At 40.9% G+C, this 18,523-nt stretch overlaps 1 protein-coding gene across 2 annotated transcripts in view; it reads right to left on the bottom strand.

Annotated features, from left to right (window-relative positions):
- The window catches only part of LOC109831622, a 33,298-nt gene that overhangs the window by 8,146 nt on the left and 6,629 nt on the right, over positions 1 to 18,523 (bottom strand). The window contains exons 2-6 of one of the 2 annotated variants that reach the window (XM_020398980.1): positions 14,404 to 14,755; positions 14,186 to 14,306; positions 13,964 to 14,066; positions 13,789 to 13,884; positions 13,641 to 13,705 (exon numbers count right to left, since the gene is read on the bottom strand). In XM_020398980.1, the coding sequence (XP_020254569.1) occupies positions 13,641 to 13,705; positions 13,789 to 13,884; positions 13,964 to 14,066; positions 14,186 to 14,306; positions 14,404 to 14,755 (737 nt within the window). Of the gene's footprint in view, positions 1 to 13,640; positions 13,713 to 13,788; positions 13,885 to 13,963; positions 14,067 to 14,185; positions 14,307 to 14,403; positions 14,756 to 18,523 lie in introns of both variants that reach the window. The other variant, XM_020398979.1, reaches the window with a different exon arrangement.

Here is an 18,523-nt window from a genome sequence, read left to right as displayed (position 1 = left end):
TTTGAGTTTAGTTGATTTGATTTTATTTACTCATTGTTACACACACCCACTTTGAGCTTATTGTATTTGCATTCATAATATATTTGGGGTTGTGAGAGTTGTAACATTGAGTGTGAGCTTTCATTGTGTTCTCATCAATAGTAAAGAACAAACAATTATTGTATTGAGCCTAATTGTGAGATCACCTTGTAATACACTTGTACACCGAGAGGAGTGTGTAGTGAGAGTCGGAGATCGTTCTAAAAGGAGTGGCGTCGGTTGATGAGCCTAGAGAGAGGATGTAACCGAGTACTTGAGGGAGACACGGCTAGGTCCAACACTTGTGAGGGTGTAGAGTGTGATTGTAAGAGTGTCGATTGTAAGAGTGTCGATTGTAAAGTTTTCGGTTAGCTAGAAAACCGAGTGTGAGGTGTAAACGTTATTCGGGTGAACGTAAAAAACCCGGTTGTGATAGTGAATTTCTTCCCGGGAGTGGGGAGCAGAGACGTAGGACGGAAGGTCCGAACTCCGTGATCATTTGATTGTGTTTGAGTGGGAGTGGGGAGCAGAGACGTAGGACGGAAGGTCCGAACTCCGTGATCATTTGATTGTGTTTGAGTGTGTTTTGACGTTTATTTATATTTGTGCTCATTGCTCATATCGTCATTGTCTCATTATTCATATCATCCTCTATCTTGTTTCATATTGTTTACCCTTGTGTTAGTTTATATCCTTGCATATACATTGCATATATCTCTTTGTTAGGATATATCTTGTTGTTCATATTGCTTATTCTAGCTTATATATCTTGTGGTATTTCATACTTGCTAGGATAACTTGTTAATTAACTTTAATTGGTATTTTAATCGTATTAGATTAGCATAAGACCCTAATCACCCTCTCTAGGGTCTAACACAACTCTCCTTACTATCAAATCTACAACCTTTAGATTCTCCTAGTAAATCTTTAGTCACTTTCCTAATACAAGAAGACATGCTATTCTACATAATATTAGTCTCATTATCAATGTTTCATATATCTTCTTTCATTATCTTATCTCTAAAATGTATTAAATTTTGTCCTTTTAAATTCCACCATTTAGTTCTTTGTCTCTTCTTCACGTTAGTTTTTCTACTCCACTTCTTAATAGATATGTCTAAGACCATCAACCTATGTTGTGTACTTAAACTCTCTTCTAGTATAACTATACAATCTTTGCATATTAACCTATCCGTCATTCTAGTAAGAAAAAAGTCTATTTGACTATTATTAAAATCACTTTGAAATGTTATTAAGTGTTCATCCCTTTTTCTAAAAAGTGTATTTGCTATTATCAAATCATATGATATTACAAACTCTAAAATTGATTTACCCATATCGTTCTTATCTCCATACCCGAAACCAAGGTTTTAAATATCGGATGTCGGGTTCATGTCGCTCGGCCAAAATTCATGTCGGATAGCGGAAATCGGGGATATATCGGGGAACATGAAAAAAATATCGGATTGCCATATCGGATAGGTTGATATAATATCATAAATAGAATCTTCACATACTTGATAATTATATTGTCTAAACATATAAAAAAGTACATATGAGAATGTTTCATTTTCACAAGCAACCACCAAGTTTTTGCTTTTGCATAGAAAACCAAATAGACACTAGAACAGCTTAACTGCATATGTTTAGACAATTCTTATTAAAGTATAATAATTATCCAGAATATAAAAATTACTAATACAATTCTTTATACACAACTTTATTTATTAATGTAAAGATTTATTAATTGTTCAATTTAAGAATTTATGTTATTATAAAAGTCACTTCATAATTTTACACTCAAAGAAAAAGATTAAAAAAAAATGTTCACATACAAAGCGCGTGCATTATACTAGTAGGAACAAAAAGAAAATTCTACTGAAATTGAAAATTAAACTCGTAATTGCTATTCTAAACTATTTAACTACATCGACTAACAATTGCAGGATTTTTATTATATATCTTTCATTTCTCCAAACAAGAAACTAGTAAAACCGAAGTATATGTGCATCTAATACAAATAAATTCATGTGTTCTTATAGCCTTCCATTATAAAGAAAACACATGCAATAACAAGTAATTAAAACCTACAATAAGCACGCATATGGGTAGTGGATGGGAAACAATGTGAAACTTTACATAAATAGAAGGTGAAAGATATTACAAATCATATGATTTCAACATGTCAATGTGAAACCGATATTTCTGAATTTTGGCCGATATTTGATGGCCGAAATGTCGCCCGATATATCCGCTATTTTCCGACATGTCCCCGACATGACCTCAAAAACGCCATACGCATTAAATTCAGGCCGCCATGTCCGACATGGCAGCCGATATTTAAAACACTGCCCGAAACCTCTATGTATCCTCTTATATCCATTATTATCCTTACCAGCATGTCTATTAAGATCCCCTCCTATAAATAATTTCTCTCCAAATGAGATTCTTTGTACTAATTTATCTAATCTATCCGAAAAATTCTCTTTTAGTACTCTCGAGCAAGCCTCCAAGGACTAACCACGTGTCAAGAGGGTCAAGTCATATAATCAGAAAACCCTCTTGCTATCACCATAGTCTGAGTAAATTGTCCGACCCTTTCGATAACCCCAGTCCGAATCAGAAGGCATCCCTAAATCTCATTGGGTCGAACGCTGTCAGAGAACACACGTCACAAGTCAGATGAATGACCGACCACCTCACAAATGCGTCTGCATTTGATATGCAACCAAGTATGATGATAGCTTCTCCGACACCTAGGATTTATTCTTCTCTAATAACTGATCAAATTAGAAGACAGTAAATCCCTGCAAAAAATACAAATGTTTGAGGCTCCGGAGGAGATTTCCTCCAGTTAGCCCTCTGATGCTCAAGTCAGTGTTTGATCAATTCGATAGGAAGTATATCAAATATGGTTCGAAGTTCTTAGAATTCAGACCTGAGAATGATGGAGATCTCTTATGCTTTATGTGGTGTCAAGGGCAAATCGGTAACTTGGATTGACTGGCGAGGCAGTGTCTCACTGACACCTTCTCTTTGTCAACGAATGATTAGCCACTTGGCTGAGAGTCGCTCATGCCACATTAAATGTGATAGTGACAGAACAACAGAGTGTGAGTGTCGTCCGAGTCATTATCACACCTGACCTGCATTTAATGTGATGGCGACCAGGTGGCGAAGCATGTGCGGTGCCGTTGAAGGTATCATCATGTCTGGTTGCGTATCAAATGCAGACGCCTTTGCAAGGTGGTCGGTCATTCATCTGACTCGTGACGTGTGTTCTCTGACATGGTTCGACCTAAGGAGATTTGGGGATGCCTCCTAATCCGGACTGGGGTTATCGAAAAGGTCGGACAATTTACTCAGACTGTGGTGATATCAAGAGGGTTTTTTGACTATATGACATGACCCTCTTAACACATGGTCAGCCCTTGGAGATTCATTAAATTCACGATTTTTAGGATGTAACATTGGCTAGTTTTACTCAAACTCGGGACACTGGGTTCGAGAGAAAACTAAACCGTTTGGCCTCCACCATCCTTGGATTTGGACGGTGGGTAGTGCGCTATTGTTAGCAAAGATTTCATGCTTCGATCTTCGAAAGAGGACGCTTCGGTTATAGAGAGTTCATTGCGAAATGTTAGGTATTTGAGTTTTGTCGGTTTGGATATATCCACATGTCAGCCATCTGAGTTTAGTCTGTGTTTATAAAATGCTTTTCCTCCTCGCTTGTCCTCTTTGCACTTTGAGTTTGGAAAACCCTAGAAATTTTTATTCTCTGCATCTTTTGCGTTGCAGTCACCTTTACCAATTTTCTTTGATGGTTTCCAATTCACAATCATCTCTGATTCATTGCGACACAAGGGCAGCGCTCCTTTGCAAACATATATCAAAAGTTTTCCAAGATGATGTACAGGTTTGGACAAAGGCTTTTGACATTCCCGCTTCCTACACTACACTTTATCTCTTCCTCCATCCGATTGTCCTATCTATGGTCACGGGAGCAATGAGGTGCCGATGTACAGGCACCATCTCGATGATGGTCTCCACTTGGCCCTACACCCTTTCCATGAGAAAGTATTTCGAGCACTTGGGATTCCGCCAATGAAGTTGAAACTGAACTTGATGGCTTTTTTAACTGATTTCTTCATCATCTGTCATCAAGTAGGTGTCAAGCCAACCTTGGGAATCCTCGTTCATTTGTTATGTATCAAAATTAGCTCAGATGAGGGGCACTTCTATCTCCAGTCCACAGGTGGGTTTCGGCTAGTTATCAACATTCCAATTACCAACAAGAAATGGAAGAAATGTGTTTTCCTACTCAGAGTTGATCCTTTATTGGCTTGCTCTTCGTGGCCTAAGATCCGGAAGGATGTTTGAAGGCGGAGGCTCTTTTTGAGTCGAAGGGTAGGTTCTGGAGAAATCCAAGCTTATAAGGATTTGCGCCGGCATGAGAACCTTTTTGATAACATGGTCCTTCAATTTGCTGGTATTTCTCATGTGGAGACCATGCAGGCGGACTTGGCCTGTGCTGAACTTTTGGCTAGGCAAGTGCATTTGGAGGCTCCTTATACTGAACTCTCTCTGGGATGGAAGTGTCTTTGCCTTAAGCTTAGGGATGAGGAGGTTCGGGGTCTTTCGCAGAATCCAATCGAGTTGGCTATTCAGCTCAAGATGAGTATTGCAACCTTTTTTGCTGGAGCCGTGGGAAGGAAGAAGGCCACTTTTGGGGATCGACGTCTTACCAAGGATGGCTCATCTGGGGAGGCACTCATTGAAGCAGGGGTCAAAGTGACCTGATCTGGATCGAAGCCAGCAGAAGTGGTACCATATCCTTCTAGAGTTCCTCTGTCTGCAAATGTTGTTAATTTGGACATCCAGTCTTTGTCGCCAACTACCAATCGGGCGGAGGTCTATCGACCCCTCTGCCATTGATGAGGGCCGATCGGCCTGTTGAAGGCGGTAGTGTTGCTTTTCCTAGGGATGGCTATACCTCGGATCCTTCAAGGAGGTCGGCGAAAGAGCCGGCTATAGAGGAAGATCTAGGAGACGAATCAGAAAGGGAGCGAGAGCAGGCTGATGAGTCGACAGTGGAGGAAGAAGTCCCCGTGAGGAATTAGAAAGGGGCTTTTTGCTCACCGCCTTCATGAGGTTCTAAGCCCTAAGGTGGAGAGGCTAAGGGCAGTCTTCATCGGGCTACCAGGGACCGGGCCTCGTTATGAGAAGGCTCCTTCTGGTGAGTTGCCTTTGTGCCAAGCTATCGATATAATTCTTGGTGGTCGGTCCTTGAGTCTCAGCTCAACCAGACTTGTGTAGTAAAGCAGATATTTCTCCTTTAGGACCGAGTTTGTTACATAAGGTTCCTGACTAAGGCTTACATCATGTTCTACGAAGTTGCTTAGTAAGAGGCACACTCGTGAAAAGTGAACTCTTTGGTCGGCTCAAGTCATCTAGCGAGCTCAGCAATAAGCTTCAAGAGGAGATCGCAGCTCATAGAGCTACCTATGACTCGATTGAACATGTGTGACTCGATTGAACATGTGGTCGCTTTGAGGACCGAGGAGTTAGCCCGACTTAGGGGGAACAGGCGGGGTTGATCCGTGAGTTAGGTTGGTGCACTAAGGAGGTCGAGTCTACTACCAAGGTTGCTCACCATCGAAACACGCTTTTAGAACGATCCCAAGAGGAAGTGGCGAGGCTGACAGAAGAGCGAGACTTTGAGAGAGGAGATGGACCAGGTCTGCCTTGATCTATAGTCTACCGATGCTTAGATTAAGTATCTGTAGGAAGAGATTTTGTTTGAAAAGAGGGAGGGAGGATTCGCAGTAGTGCACTCAGGATGCTCGACTCGCGACACAAGGCGAGATTGGATGAAGAGAGAACACTGCCAGATTCTCTTCGTTATGAAGCGATCCAAGTGGCTTAGAGGGCTGAGGAACAATGCACCTCCTCCTCCAGCGAGATCTTAGGGTCAATTGGCCCCTAGAGGCTAGAGGCTCTCGAAAAAGAGGCGGTTGAGAAGCATCATCGTAGTTCCCTTGGAAAGCTAGAGATTGTTGTAACCTATAAGGCAGGTTTTGATCACCTAATGGTCCAACTTACTTTCGAGTTGAGAGGACTTAACTATGAGTATCCCAGGAGGGTGCTGGTTTGCTTGAACCTTATCAAGGAGATAGAGCTAGAGGGTGAGTTTGACAGTGGTGAGAGGTCGGGTGAGAGTTTGGACCAAACAATCACTGGTGATAGGATTAGCTTGTCCAACCGACCTGGGACTATGACTCCTTCTCCTTAGTTTTTTCTTTCTTTTGTTGAGACTTTTGTATAAGGGTCCTGTAAAGTTTTGTAATCCTATCAATGAAAAAGGGCTCGTTTTGCCTTTGATTCATTTGTATCCCCTCTTGGCATTTGTTTGAGAGGGTCAAGTTGCAAAGAGCTTTGTGTCGTGCCTTAGTTTTACTCGTGAAAACAATACCAATGTCTTTGAATGCCTTGCCTTGGACGAGTCGATGAAGACCGAGTTGTAAGGGCTTTGCTCGTGTCTTGGTTTTACTCATGAGAATGATACCAAGGGACCAGGCAGTGAATACCGAGTTGTAAGGGCCTTGCATCGTACTTTGGTTTTGATTGTGAGACCGATACCAAGGTCTTTGGATGGCTTGGACTAGTCGGTGAAGACCGAGTGATAAGAGCTTTGCGTCGTGTCTTGATTTTACTCGTGAGAACGGTACTAAGATATTTAAACGCCTTGAATGAGTCAGTGAAGACCTAGTCGTAAGGGCTTACGATCGTCATCACAAGATGTTTGGGAAATGCACTTCTTCTTTGTTATGCGGGAATACTTGGTACATTAACTAGAATTACTTTTTGAGGTGTTCAATATTCTAAGGGTGCTTCAAGACTTCCTCATTTTCATTTTACAATCAGAAGGTTCCCAGTGGACTTCTTCCACAATCTTGTAGGGTCCTTCCTAATTTGCAGCAAGTTTTTCATAGTTCACTTCTTTGTTGAAGTCGGCCTTATTGAGAACCAGATCTCTTATTTGGAACCTTTAAGGTCAGACTTGATTGCTGTAACGTCGAGCTATGTGCTACTGACCGACTATTAGAGATCTGAGTGTCTGCTCTCTTATTTTACAAACAAGGTCAAGTCCACTTCTGAGGCCGATTTGGTTAGTTTCTTCGTTAAAGTGTTGTAGTCATATGGTAGGCATTATGACTTCTATTGAAGTAACCGTTTTTTACTTCGTACGTCAGTTGGAATGGTGTTTGCCCAGTAGAGTTTTCGTGGGTCGTCCTGTATGACCATAAAATACCAGGATGTTCTTCGACCCAGAATCCTTTTGTTTGTCCTACTTTCTCTTCAATGCTTACAGTATGCACTTGTTGGTCGCTTCTACCAGCCTGTTGAATTTGGGGGTACTCTACTGAGGCGAATTTGAGTCGAATCTTCCAATCTTCGTAGAAGTTGCAAAACACTTTGTTGTCGAATTGGATCCCGTTATCGGTAATGATGGTAAAATGCATTCTAATTTGCTGATGATTCATTTCTAGATGAAATTGCGGATATCCTTTTCACTAATTCTTGCTAGTGGATCTACTTCTATCCATTTGGTAAAGTAGTCTATACTCTGTAGCCACTATCAGGAACTTCTGTTGTCCGACTGCTATTGGAAATGGTCCCAACAAGTCTAATCCTCATTGAGCAAAAGGGACCGGATTGATGACAGTGAGCTCAGTTGCTAGAGCCCTAGGGATATTTGAGAAGAACTAACAGGCTTCGCGCTTGGGTTGTGAGTTCCTTCGACTCTGCTAAGATGGTTGGCCAATAATAGCCTTGCTTGATTTTTTGTGCTAAATTCCCGGGTCTGATGTGGTTTCCACACATTTCTTCTAGTCGGAAGCATCGGAGGTAGGGTCTCATGTTGCTGCTGGTGTTGAAGAGCCGATAAAGTTAGTCTTCTATCATGAGGTACTTTAGGGCCTTTCTTTGTAAGATCATGGCTTCCATTCGCTCTTCTAGCAGAATACCTTTGTTAAATATTGGACAAGCGGGTTCTTCCAGCACAGTTTCGATTGATGGTCCACTTGCATGACTGAGTCGATTGTTAGTTCTGCAGTGCTAGGTTTCTTGAAGGTGTCTGTGTATATTAGTTCTCATTCTGCCCCTGAACTCAAGAAGCCAAATGGACAAAGCATCTGCATGAGCGTTAGAGGCCCTAAGGACTTGTTCGATTTGAAACCATTTTAGTTTGCTAATAGTTCTTTGGCTTTTCTAGGTACTTTGCCATTGCGAGGTCCTTTGCTTCATATTCCCCTTGGATTTGGTAAACGATGAGTTAGGAGTCGGTCATTATATATACATGTTCTCCCCCCGACCGCTAGATTGGTTTTGAAGTAGGCTAGAAGAGCTTCATACTTGGCTTCACTGTCCGAAGCTGGGAAATCAAAAGCAATTGAATATTTAGAAATATGCCTTTTCGGGTTACACAATACCACCCCTACGTCGCTGCCATTTTATCTGGAGGCGTCGTCTACTTTCAATACCCACTACATTAGGAATTCATGCTGGTTGTATATGGGGGTATTGTTTTTCTTAGGCATGGCTTTCCTAAATGGTTTTTTAGTTGGAGGGGGAGTTCGTTCATACATGTGCGAATCATTCTTCGGGGTCGGGGATTCAATTACGAAGTCAGTGAGAGCGTGAGCTTTGATGGTTATGTGGGGCTCAATTGAACATCGTACTCACTGAGTTTTAGGACCTAGTTGGTCATTCGTCCAGATGTAAAGGGGTTACCAAGTACTTTCTTCATAGCCAAATTCGTTTGGACTATTACTGTGTAGGCTTGGAAGTATAGTCGAAGTGTCCTTATTGTGGTGATGAGGGCGAAAGACGCCTTTTCGATGAGAATTTAGTTGAGCTTTATCGTTTTGAGACTGCGGTTAACATAGTAGATCGGCTTCTGAACATTCTCTTTCTCCCGGACTAGAACCAAGCTTATGACTTCGGCTGAGATGGAGAGGTATAGATAGAGTTTTCTCCTTGGACAGGCTGCTTAGCAAAGGCTTGATGCTCAAGTATCTTTTGAGTTCGACAAAGGTGCTGCTACATTCTTTTGTCCACTAGATGTTGTCTCTAAGGCCTTTGGCTCCCCTCAGGACTTTGACGAATATGAGGCTTTTTGGGCCGATTTGGAGAGAAAACGGCTCAAAACTGCTAATGTTTAGTTTTAACTGTTAGATACCTTTGACCGTACGAGGTTCGGTCATCCCTTTGATTGCGGCTATCTTTTTGGGTTTATTTCGATCCCGCATTTGGTGATCATGAAACAAAGAAACTTACTCGAATGCGCACCGAAGGCGCATTTTGCAAGGTTGAGTTTTATCGATATCGACTGAGAATGGAGAAACTTCCTTCGAGATCTGCAATATGGGAAATACCGTGCTTGGATTTCCCTAGGATGTCTACATATGCTTCCACATTGTAGCCTGCTTGTTCTTAAAGATCTTGTTGACTAGCCTTTGGTAGGTCGCTCCAACATTCTTGAGACCAAGTTGCATCACTCTGTAGTAGTAAGTCCCTAGGTCTGTGATGAAGGAAGTTTTCTCTTTATCGTGCTCTGTCATCTTTATTTAGTTGTAGCTTGAGAAGACATCCATGAAGTTGAGCTTTCATGTCTCGAGCTCCTGTCAACTAGTTGGTTGATCCAATAGAGGAGAAAGTTGTCCTTAGGACAAGCATTGTTTGGGCCGGTGAAATCGACGTACATCCTCCATTTGCCATTGGTTTTTTTCACAAGTACGACATTTGTTAACAATTTGGGATTTGGACTCCCTAATGTGTCCTGCTTTTAGGAGTCGGTCAAACTCTTTTGCTGCCGCTTGCTATCTTTCTGGTCCGAGATGTCTTTTCTATTATCAAATAGATTTGCAGTGCTAGTCAACGCACAACTCGTGAGCCAGGACTTTAGGATTTATGCCTAGCATGCTTCAGGTCCCCAGGTGAAAACATCAGTCTTCCAGCATAGGAACTCAATTAGCACTTGTCTCTAAGGCTCAGGCAGTTCCGACCCAATTAGACCTTTTTATTTTCGTCGATGCGGAGCATGATTTCTTCCAGTTCTTTGACAAGGGTGGTTCATTCTCTGTCTTCGTCCTTCTGTAGATTGACTTGGGACTTTTCAATTGTCAGACTCTCTAAGGTCTCATTGTTCTTCATCGCGTTGTTCTTCATCGAGAGCATGTAGCATGATCTGACTTCGCTGTGATTGTTCCGTGCGATGCCGACTCCTTCAGGGATAGGGAATTTTATTATTTAGTGGTAGATGGAGGGGATTGCCTTAAAAACGTTTAGGGAGTTCACTCATGATTATGTTATAGGCCGACTTGATGACAATCACAATAAACTAGACTCAGACAGTGGATTGGCGTGGGCAATCACTAACAACCGTTGGCAGGGTGATCACACCTTCTGACCAAACGTAATGCCCCGAGAAGCCTGCAAGAGGACTCAGACTTTGTTGCAGCTCAGATTTGTCGATCTTCATTTGGTTGACAACGTCCATGAATATGATGTCAGCAGAGTTACTCATATCTACCATTATCCGCTTGACTTAGAACCGGTTGATTAGGGAGGAAATAATGATAAAGTCATCATGGGCGTCATCACACCTTTAAAGTCAGCATTTGTGAAAGTTATGAACCGGTCCATCTTAAGTTTCTTTTTGCACAGGTTTACTTCGAGGACTCGCCGAACGTACTTTTTCGAGCATTGTTTGACATCCCTCTAGTGACTAGGTTGCCACTGATGGTGTTGATTGTGCTTCTGTGACCATCCTCCTTTGGTTACCCTTTCTATTGGTTCGGTCAAGGTGATCTTGACCTTCTTTCTAGGTTATTCGGGTTTAGCCCTCCTTTGTTACGGTAGTCGGTGAATTTTTTGAGCAGCCCTTTTTTGATAAGGTCCTCTGTGTCTCTTTAGAGGACTCAGAATTGTCTGTGTCATGGTCATGATCTCTGTAATAGCGACAAAATTGTTTGGAATCCCTTCTGTAGGGTTCTGAGGTCATGTAGGAGGGAGATTTGCTCAAATGCCCTTACCACTAGATTTGGTGTAAGACTTGCGAGAGGGGAGCGTTTACAAGGTCGAAGGTAGCTCCATTCATCATGTCCCTCCGCTCACTCCTTATCTCTTCTACCTTCTTATTGGGCTGTCCAGATTAGAAGCTCGAATCGAGTCGGTCGTTGTCGACCTTCTTGTTAAGAAGGGTCGCCACTCGGATCACTTTTTTGTGAACGTGGCTGTCTACTGCATCTATATGTGATTGAGCTCTAGCCATCAGCTGGTTGAAATCGGCCATAGGATTCATTATGAGTGAATCCGACAGCTTCTCGTCTTCCAAACTTGCGATTATTCCGGCCATCGCCACCATGTTGCCGGGGTCATCTACTTCTAATCGTTTAGCTTGGAACCTCTTGAAGTATTCTTTGAGGGTTTCACTCGGTTTTTACTTGATTTGCAACAGGAGGACGGAAGGTGCATTCTTTTTGGTATTCGCTAGGAAATAGGGTCAAACTTTCGTGAAAGTTGCTCGTAGTTATGGATGGATTTTCTTTCCAGGGAGTTTCACCACATTTTAGCGCTGTCGCTAAGATTGAATGGGAAAGCTCGACATATGACTGGGTCTGTCACATGTTGCATGCACATTAGATCAAAGAAGTTTTGTGCATATTCAGCCGGGTTGTCTTTGCCATTATACTTCTCGATATGCAGCATCTTGAATTTAGGGCAGGGGCAACCATAATATCATCAGAGAGGGGAGTGTTTCTTCCAATAACATAGGCCATCGCGTTGAAAGTTCGATGGTAACAGAAGGTACGATTGGCCACTATTGTTGGGGTCTGGCTCGCTGCGGTCGCATAGGTGTATCCTATTCCCAACAACACAGCTTGGGGGTCATGGCTTGAGCTTTTGCACGCCATATTCCTCTGTTGAGGGATCTGTTGGGTATTTGTAACGAAACGTGTTTGATGGCATAGTAACCGAGGAGTGGTTTCATTGACCCGCTCTTCGTCTTCCTGCCTTTGGACCACTATCCCAACATCGAGGTGGCGCACAGTGGAAGCAAATTAATGTTGGAAAGACTGTGCAAATCTCTGCGAGGATTCATCAAGAGGAGGCAATCAAGGGGTTAGTTCGAGAAAGAGGCAAATTGATGTTGGAAAGACTGTGCTAATCTCTGTGAGGATTCATCTAGCTAGGTTTGACTGATATAACTATCGCCAAAGGAATCTTTGGGAGTGCTTAGCTTAGGGAATTGAAAATGGTTAGGATCAGCTATTTTTGGCCCAACAGTGGATGCCAAACTGTTTATGTCAGAAAACTAATCTCAGAATTCCGTGGGAGATTATTATTGGATAAAGAATCAAGAGGGGCCTTAATCTTCTCCAATAATTGATCAAATTAGAAGATAGCAAATCCCTACACAGGCAACAAATTTTAAAGGCCCCAAAAGATACTTCCTCTGGTAGGCCCTCCGGTGCTCAATTCAGTATTTCAGTGTTTGATCAATTTGACAAGAAGAATAACAGATAGGGGTCAAAGTTCTTAGAATCCACACCCGAGAACGATAGAGATCTTTTATGCTTTATATGGGGTGTTGGGGTAAATTGGTAACTCGACTCAACTAGTGAGGGCAGTGTCTCTCTGACACCTTTTCTTTGTCAATGACTGATTGGCCATTTGGGCTAAGTCGCCCATGCCACATTAAATGTGATAGTGACAGAACGACGGAGCAAGGGGCGTCATGCGAAGAGTCATTATCACACTTGACTTGCATTTAATGTGATGCCGACCGAGTGGCGAAGCGTGGGCGATGCCCGAGAAGTTATCATCATGCCTGGTTGCGTATTAAATGTGGGCGCCTTCGACAAGGCGGTCGGCCATCCATCTAATCGTGGGGTGTGTTCTCCGATGGGGATTGACCCAAGGAGATCTGACGACACCTCCCGATCCAGACTAGGGTTATAGGAAGGGTCGGACAATTTACTCAGATTGTGGCTATATCAAGAGGGGTTTCTGATCATATGACCTGACCTCTTGACACATGACCGGTCCTTGGGTATTCATTAAATTCACGATTTTTAAGATGTGATGGTATTGTCAGTACAGAACCACTAGGTAATAATTTTTTGTTTGATCTACATATTTTCATCAAAGAAGAACACACAACTCAACATCTAGAATCTACTGTCATGCATACATGATGACACTTTCTCCACGGAAAGAAACCCAAAGTCCTATTAACATTCCATATCGTCATAAAAGATAGCGTCAAGCAAAATCCCTCGTCAATATAATGCAGGATCACCCACCCATGTACAGGAACAGTAATTAGGTCATGTTCCTGAATTAAAACTCGTATTCATATTTTGCCACCTAATATATTATAAGCCAGCCAACAACAATAGCATCATGCTATGCAAATATATTCTTAGTGGTTCATAGTCGTAGTTTGTGTTCATTGAAATAAATGAATGAAATAATAAATTACAAAGTAGAACAGCATAAATCATTAAAAGTCTTATGAAATTTGAAAAATAAAGTAGAAATGCTTTGCAACCTACCATTTCTGCAAGTTGGTTGCTTTGTGGGGTTTGAGAAAAGCCTGGCTCTCTTGTTTCCACAGTATCTGCTGTCTGCTAAAGCAATTAAGAAAATGTAGAAAAGAAACACTTTCTGCAATAACTGCAAAAAAAAGGGCAAGTTACGGACCTTGTCATCCACCTTCCTCTTGTCACCAGAATGTTCAGCTAGCTGAAAAGAGGAACAGCCTCGATCAGAAGGCTGATTGCTGGATAATGTTATATCCTGCGAGCAAAAACCGATATACTTTTAATTTGATTTGAAGACATCAAAATCTACCTTTAAGACATAGAAATTGACTTACGGGCGTAGGAATTGACTTCATAGAGCTACCAATCATATCTGATGATGAGGAGAGAAGCTCGTCCATATTGGTAACCATATCGTGTCCAAAAATGGACTCGTTTCTGCAAAGTCATCACCTTAAAAGATAAGTCTTCACTTAAAACAATATTTCAGCACGACAAGGAAGAATAAGGTGTATCATAAGACAGTTTAGTTCCAATGCAATGTTACAGGTAGTTACCTGAACATCCTATCCAGGTCATCAAAGTCATTGATATTAGCCCAGTCACAGTCAAGAAAGCTACCATTTCCTTTATCATCACGCGCACTACCAAAAGGTTCAGGTTCACCATCCAGCTGCACTGTATCACCACCATAAGTAACTAAATGATTTATGCGAACGTAAAACTCATTTGCCGTTTAACAATTCATGAGAATCACAACATCCATCCATATTACCAGTCATTTTATTAATTAATCCTTGTTCAAGGGAGCCATCATTATTTCCATTATTGTACCCTGTATTCAGTTCACTACTTAAGGATGGCAAATCAGGCCAGGGATCCATCTCAAGCCTTGAACTGGAATGATCTTCACTTGCAAGACAGGAGCTGTTCTCCACACAGCCAGGAAATTCATCTCTTGCTCCAGAACTCTGCCCAGCAGACTGTGGAATAGAGCCAGCATCATCATTCCCCTCTTTCTTGTTGCACTCTTTAGAAGTAAACGCCGGGTGTTCCTCAGAATCTTTAGGATTAGGCACAGTATGGTCTTCATTTTGATTTAATTCACCCCATATTGTTTCATTGACCTACAAAGATCAAAATAATTGCATATTCATTTAAAAAGCAAAAAAAGGTCATGTTGATATACATTATAAGGAAATCAATAGAACTGAAAATAATAGACTACGTTCATTGAATTCACATAAGAATATCAACCCTTTGAACTGAAGGGAAAAAAATATATTCTTATGCAAGGACTTGTGGTCGGAAGGTTGCTTGTGAAAGGAGGAATCATAGGTTTAAGATAAACAGTCAACATAAAGAAGAAACTTTTTTCATTTAAAAAGAAAGGGTGGCGTTACTGCATATTCACTTAATAGTTTACTTGTTCATTAACATGAAATATACAAAAACAATAATAATACTCCCAATGAGAAATTTGTGGGAGCATGTTGCTCATTTAATTGGAGTATCCCTTGCGACCTCAAGTAATAAGAGCAAGTAGTTAAGAAATTAGAGAAGGGGCATAAGTATTGCAACAACCACTCTCCATAATTTACATGACAAAAATTTATTCAAGTCAAAAAAACGTTAATGAAGAAAGTGTTTACACAGAACCTTACAACTGCTCAAAATGAAAAATGAAAGGAAAAAAGAAAAAAAAATGTCACTCCACATAGAGAAGCAGAAGGGGCGCAGCAGAGCTTTAAACTGTAACTGAGTAGGACTGAACTGAGATATATATAAATGAGCATCTGAGGAGAAGACCACTTGAAAATTAAACAATTGTGAACCATAAAACCTTTCTCATCCAAATCAATGGAGGAAATACATGAATATATGGAAAAGAAGGGGGAAAATACATATAGAGAAAATAAATCAGAAATAATTTTTTGACAGAATAAATCACTGTTGTGTAATTCTTGTCCAAATAATCATAAAGCATCATCATCTTGTTGGAATCTGGCATGAAGGTCAACACAAAGCTGGTATTTATCATTTTTTTCCCTTTTCTTCTTCCCTCAAAAGTTTTACCAAGATTTCCATACTTCCCTAATTTAAATCAAAGATACATGTAGTATACCTTCAAACTCTATATGCACAATAAAGATGATGACTTCAAGTCCTGATACAAATACGTTTATACAGGTTTCAGCCACTCAGAATTTACTGAAGTAATCAGAGATAGCAGTAAGGCCTCCAAGGCACTGGAAGACAATATCATTGTCATCACCAGTGTGATCCTCAACCACCACAAAGAAACATTATCTGCCTCTTACATGATAATCAAGACCTCTTGAGGTAATGTGCTGCTGTTACATGGTGATAAGAGGCAAATGAAGACAAGAATTTGAGGAGAAAGTATGACAAAAAGTTGTTAGACTCAAATCAAGTCTGGATGCTCAAATTTTGCAAGATATTTGGGAGGAAGACAAACGGATCTCTCAAATAAAAAGCAATACAGTTTGAGTTGATGATGTTTGACAGGGGATAAATGAACTTGTACTAAATGATTAATAAATTCACTTGCAGGAATCAGCTATGTAGATACATAGACTTCTCTAGGAATTAAAATTAGCAGGATGAAGAATTAAGTCCTAGTGGAGTCCGGGTTAGTTATATATATGGACATGAGGGGGTCTAGGATTTTCTTGAAGTTGTGAGATCTCTCAAAAGAGAGTCACAGGTTATTGTGTATAAGAGCTTCAGATCAAACAAAATTTCCTTGCAAGAGATGAACAAAGGGGACTGTTTCAATATAAGCACTTGTTATTTGGAATATATAAGGAACATGCTGTTGGCCTACAGTACAGTGAAATATAGATACTTGGAAGCACGAAGTTTGATCTACAACAAAAAGAACAAGAGCCGCAGCAGCAACATCAAGTCTTTATTCCAAAATTTCAGGGTCGGTTACATGAATCATATTCTTCAATTCAATTCAACTCAATTGAGGGCTATCTTCTCCACTAAATTAATTATTTTCATATCAACTAACTCAAAAAAGAAATAAAATGTATCAATCAATTCATCTCTACTCGGATCAAACTAAAAACTCAAAAACTGTTATTGATAGACAAATCCAACAGTGGAATCCAGAGCACTAACATGCAAATATAATCTTATTTAAATTGCCACCATATCCAGCATTACTGAAAATCATTAATCCTATCCAAAATAGGCTTGAATCCAAATCTAGAAATTTCTAAAGCAAACCAATCCTGAAAACCAACAGTTCAAATCAAATATAATATAATCTAGTGATTTTTACCCATTTTGAACCTAGAAGGGATTTGAGATCCTGACACTCTATAGCTATACATTAAGATGACTGTAAGGGCATTTAATTTGATCAAAAAGCCAGCGGATAAGTGGGCATCGACTACATTAGTGATAAAAAATTAATTCCCTTTAGCAACTTCACCCTCATCTGTAACTTCTACCTTATAACTGATAAAGTGGGCTGCACAGTTTCTTCTTGATTCCTCCTCTCTTATTTTCCTTTTTCCAGATAAATTAATTTTTTGTGTATCAAGATTTAATATTTTAACCTTCAACGGTGTTAATAACCCATTATTCTATTAGCATCCTAATACCATCACAAATCATGTTTCTCAAACATATAATCCTAATGCAACCATTTCTTTCATTGGGGAACCTAACTGCCAAATGCCAGAGGGAAAAAATCAATGCCTACAAATCAAGATATCAAAAGGTACAAACTAATACCTACCTACAAGTAGAAACAGCCTCGTTCACCTTACTATTCTACATCATACTATGAATTATTTATGGATTTCACTTCTGACAATTGTTATCTTTAAATTGTCACGTTGGCTTCCACCTCTAACCGCCATGTGCAGTTCAATGAGGTTACTTACTATAACACTTTATGCAGCCTCCCTATAATCCCGGACCGCATTTCGAATATGCTCTCTATACTCACAAAATTATTGGATATTTCTTGCAAAAACCTACTGCCATTGCATCAACTTACCACATCTTTCCTCAACTACAAGCACCATACTGCTCAAAACATGCATGGCTGACTCCATAAGTTGTTGTCCTTCAGATGCAAACTAATGTGGGATAACTCAAAAAAAGAGCCATCTAGAAAGATGTCAGACAAATACTCATCTTAATTATATATTATATAGTACATGCACCATCTTTTACCCAAAATACATGCATCACTCAATGAATCAAATTCATACAGAAATGCTTAATATATGCAATAAGTATGAGCTTGATCATGAAGAACCAATGTTGCTATTTTTGTTGGCCCAATTTCTAGCCCGTTACCAAAAGGCCCAGCTCCCCACTACTTGTGCCCTAGCCCCCTCTATTCCTCTATCCTACCCGATGGTACTCTGTAAGTCTTTCGCCTCTTCCCCATCCCTGTGTCCTGCGCTGCTGCCGCTGCGAGTCCCATCTCCCGTCCTTGTAGGTCGGCTCCTACCAGTCGATTCCCTTGCCTCTCTCCCGTGTCGGCTGCCCCCTTCCCTATATAAGGGTAATGGGTTGGTAGTAGCTCGGGGTGAGAAAATGAAGGAAGAGGAGCGACGGAGTGAAGAAGAACAAGAGCTTTGTGCTCTCTGGAGATCTGAGTGATCCCCCCCCCCCCCCTTGTGCGATCCCTCCTGTGAGCTTTGTGCTCTCACCCCCTTTGTGCGTATCCCCTTTCCTCATTGTGAGTGATTTAAGGCGAAAAGATCAGTGGGCTCCCCTTTGTGTTCTTGGTGGTGCACAGTTGAAGAAGAAGGATTGTTTGATCAGGCTTCTGAGCCAAACAGCGACGACGACGATCCACAACAGTGGTATCAGAGCTCGGTGAGTTGTTGCCCTTCCAACAC

The sequence above is a fragment of the Asparagus officinalis genome, chromosome 2 (assembly GCF_001876935.1).
Source record: "Asparagus officinalis chromosome 2, Aspof.V1, whole genome shotgun sequence".
Lineage (NCBI taxonomy): Eukaryota > Viridiplantae > Streptophyta > Magnoliopsida > Asparagales > Asparagaceae > Asparagus > Asparagus officinalis.
Note: the sequence above shows the minus strand (reverse complement) of the source record. Positions and strands in the feature narration are given on the sequence as shown.